Source organism: Ceratina calcarata, unplaced genomic scaffold (genome assembly GCF_001652005.2).
Source record: "Ceratina calcarata isolate Rehan_Ccalc_2016 unplaced genomic scaffold, ASM165200v1 scaffold250.2, whole genome shotgun sequence".
Classification (NCBI taxonomy): Eukaryota; Metazoa; Arthropoda; class Insecta; order Hymenoptera; family Apidae; genus Ceratina; species Ceratina calcarata.
Window position 1 is genome coordinate 1,083,708 of NW_017147019.1, and position 3,798 is coordinate 1,087,505.

Below are 3,798 nucleotides of genomic sequence, written 5' to 3' on the forward strand. Positions count from 1 at the left end.
GTGTAGACTCGAGTATATAGCATACGTATTTGCTTATTAGGTGCGTTGGAACATAGGTAGTGCCGCTGTTCGCCTCTTCAAGTACAGGTATCTGTATGATGTTTTCATCAGGTCTCAGCTGCAATCTATCCTTCCCCAGTTGCCTGGGCCATTCGCAGGACAACGAAGAATTGTTACCAAAAATGGCCAGAGAGCCAATAATTCTTAATGTTTACGATATGGTAAGAATACTGATTTCTCTCCTTTCTTTCTCCGTTCTTGTTCATGTACCTTTTAAATAAGACACTTATTTGTTCCAGTATTGGATAAATGAGTACACTACACCGATTGGATTGGGTGTATTTCATTCAGGAGTTGAAATTTATGGAACAGGTACGATCGTAAAAAATTGTTACAAATTGCTTTAAAAAGGATCATCAATAAATGATATTATTCTTTCATAGAATACGCGTATGGAGGGCATTCAAAACCGATCTCTGGAATTTTTGAGATAACACCAAGAGTTGCCGAGGAGTTAGGGGAGCAGTTTAGGTATAGGCAATCAGTACACATTGGATATACAGATTTCACGGAAGAAGATGTATGCAGAATTGTTGCCGAATTAGGAAAAGATTTTAGGGGCGATCGTTACCATTTAATGAACAAGAATTGCAACCATTTTAGTAGTCAACTTACCATGGTATGTACTCTAAATATATACACATTACCGTTCTACATCGTATGATGTATATTTTTAACAGGACTTATATTACAGATTTTATGTGGTCAAGAAATCCCAGGGTGGGTAAATCGCCTCGCGTATTTCAGTTCTTGTGTACCATTCCTTCAACGTTGCCTACCGAAAGAGTGGTTGACACCTGACGCGCTGCAATACTCGTTGATTCAAGCCAGTCACGAAAGTACACCAACAGAAAGTACGTCTTCCGACACTTCATTGTAACATTCGGCCAATCTGACGAAACGGGGAGAGTACGAATGTGAATACGGACGGAGTTACGGATTAGATTGTCGTAGGAGATACACCTTTTAGAGAGTTTACGCGCAAAGGAAGTTTATCATGACATTAAACTACGTATATCGCCAGGATCGCGAGGAATCCGAGAAACAAAACCGTCAAAACGAGGTACAAATTTAAATAAATTGTACTCCCGAATTCCATTGGTGATTTAATCATACTGGAAAAATGCCTTTCTTGCAACGTGTCGTTTCCTCAATTTTGGACGGCAGTATAAAATGTCGTGAGTTCTCTATTGTATTACGCAGTTAAAATCGACGAGTAAATACGTAAATTAAAATAGAAGATAATTTCGTATAAATCAAAGGTGTGAAGAGACTGGAATGTAATTTATTTAGCGGTCACAAAAAAATATCTTTGTAAGGATTTATTTACCTATAATCATTTCCGTTTTCGATTGTATTCGCGGGAATTAGTATTTATATTTAAATTATTCACGATATTCATTCAATCTCGATTTTCAATGCGTTCGTTAAAGCTGGTTAGCTTAAAGATTATCATTTATACTTTATATACACATGCGACACCTCTCTGTACAGCTGCCATTAATACCCTTAGGAAGTTTAAATGAAGAATGAATTAATATTGACGTGATAAATAATCCAGTTATAATTTAATAAATATATGTTTTCGCTAGCACATCTCTGAAAAGGGCGTGAAACATATTTATAATTTTGTAAGTAAAATACCGAATCAACGATCTGCACCGCATGGATATAACATTCCGCAGAGGTGCTTCAGAATTTTGCACGATATAGAATTACATATAAAACTATATATTATAATTTTAAAGCTTTCGGCTTCTGATCATTTCAAAGCTTAGAGAGAATTCTAAGAGTTCTTTTCAAATATTCATGGTATACAAAATATTACTAATGTTACTAAAACTGTTGTTGACATCAAGTTTATAATGTTACATGTTAAAAGAAAAAGAATTCATAAATTTGAATAATATATGAATAGATAAAAAAAATTCATATTTCTATATTTCATATTTCTGTTTCATATTTCTAAAAAGTAACGCGAGAATTAGTGCCAATTTTAATGTTCTGTTAATTCGGGGTCTCGGTGAAAATAATATCAGGAACTCTCTCTTACGCATGTTACATAAAACTCAAACGTTCATACGTTACCACTCAAATATATTATGTTAAACGTTCACATGTGAATAACTTTTATTGAACGTGAATAATGGATTATTTGTAAAAACGTTTGATATAACAGTTTTGTTATCGTACTATAAAGTCCCAACAGAAGTTTATATTGTCGATATTGTTTAATCTAAATCTGAACTTGTGTTTTTAAATGGCATGTTCCCGAGGATTTCGCGGGGAAGAGATGTTAGAATTAATTGGTCGTCGGTCAATCTGATAGAACAAAGTATACATTGTTTTATACTCCTTACTTGACAATTGTAATTATACTTATTTATGGGAAAATGAGTATAGCGTAATGAAATAATAAAGTATACAAAGCACAATATACAGTATAAGTACAAATGCTTGCGTATCTTTTTTATGAACGATACTCAGTTTGTTGTTTCGTCTTATTGTTAATGATTTCTTTTTAAATAATAAATATTCTACCAGCTAGTGCCCCGTGTTATCAATCGAAATCGCTCCAAGAAATCTAAACTATGTTCTAACACCAATGGGATACATAAATCGTTATTAATTGTTACGTAAAATATTCTAACAACTCGTAAAAAAGTAAACTATCGAATCGTACAACCTATATATAAATATATATGTATATGCAAACGTTCGGTCGTACATTTTTGATTATGCGTACAAAAGAAGCATAATTATAGCGCAGTTTTTTTTTACATGTTACTGAACGATGTTACACAGAATTTCAGTGTCTCGTAATAATTTAATACCAAGGAAAGAAAGAACACAGAGAAATGTACGGTTCGAAGGGTCTAAAATCAATTCAAAATCGCGAGCTTATTTAGGAATTGAATTATTTACAAAAATTGTATAAAATCAACGCTATACAGATGTGATGACTATTTCTTCGTACACGTTCTATCAGTAAACGAACTATAATAATTAGGTTCGGATATAAGGCAACATAATAAGACAAACAAGTGCGTATTTGATTTTAGAACCCTTAAGTAACAATTGCGATTATAATATGCAAATCACTGAATCCCGTTGGTAAGTACAATTAACACATACGTCGCTACACTTTTTTTTTATAAACATGTGATGATATATTCTAGATTGGTTCTAGAACTCGTTCTTTTTTTTCAACTTCACTTTATTTCGGTACGGGACAGCGATACCTGTACTATTACATTTCCTTCGTTCGATAACATTAACACTCTTTTCTTCTATTAACGGTTTCTTCTATACTTTTTTAAATACAAGAATGTCAAATCTATTGCCGATATATATTTTATTTATAATTATATCCCCATGTCTCTTACTATTACACAAATGCGACGAAGACGTTTCATTTTTGGTAATATACGCGTGTTACAGTTAACTTACGATAACTTTACGTTTATCAACGAGTAATCTTTTATTAAAGAGTTGGAACTTTGATTTTTCGGTGTACTGTGTTTCGCGAAATGAATTTGCCCGGTGTTTAACATCTCCGATAGTTTGTAAACTTCTTGGGATTCATTTAAGGATGTATTGGCTATACAGTCAATCCCAAAAATTTATGTACCTTAGAAAAACGCATTTCCTATAATTATAAAGAAATCAGACGTCGGAAGAACAATGCTAATAATAAATAGTTATGTGCTAAAAAGTATAGAAGGAAATATCCAATTA

At 32.9% G+C, this 3,798-nt stretch overlaps 1 protein-coding gene across 1 annotated transcript; it reads left to right on the top strand.

Moving 5' to 3' along the window:
- Positions 1–17: 17 nt before the first annotated feature.
- Positions 18–2,608, top strand: LOC108623061 (deubiquitinase DESI2-like). The gene is made up of 4 exons (XM_026811983.1): positions 18–221; positions 300–372; positions 444–679; positions 755–2,608. Exons 1-4 carry the CDS (start codon positions 96–98, stop codon positions 938–940), a joined length of 621 nt encoding a protein of 206 aa, XP_026667784.1. The 5' UTR covers positions 18–95; the 3' UTR covers positions 941–2,608.
- Positions 2,609–3,798: the final 1,190 nt, after the last annotated feature.

Bases quoted from the DNA above. Each gene is read 5' to 3' on its own strand.
- LOC108623061 (XM_026811983.1), top strand. From the start codon at position 96: ATGATGTTTTCATCAGGTCTCAGCTGCAATCTATCCTTCCCCAGTTGC. The intron at 373-443 runs GTACGATCGTAA...ATTCTTTCATAG, and splicing joins AGTTGAAATTTATGGAACAG to AATACGCGTATGGAGGGCAT. The intron at 680-754 runs GTATGTACTCTA...CTTATATTACAG, and splicing joins TTAGTAGTCAACTTACCATG to ATTTTATGTGGTCAAGAAAT.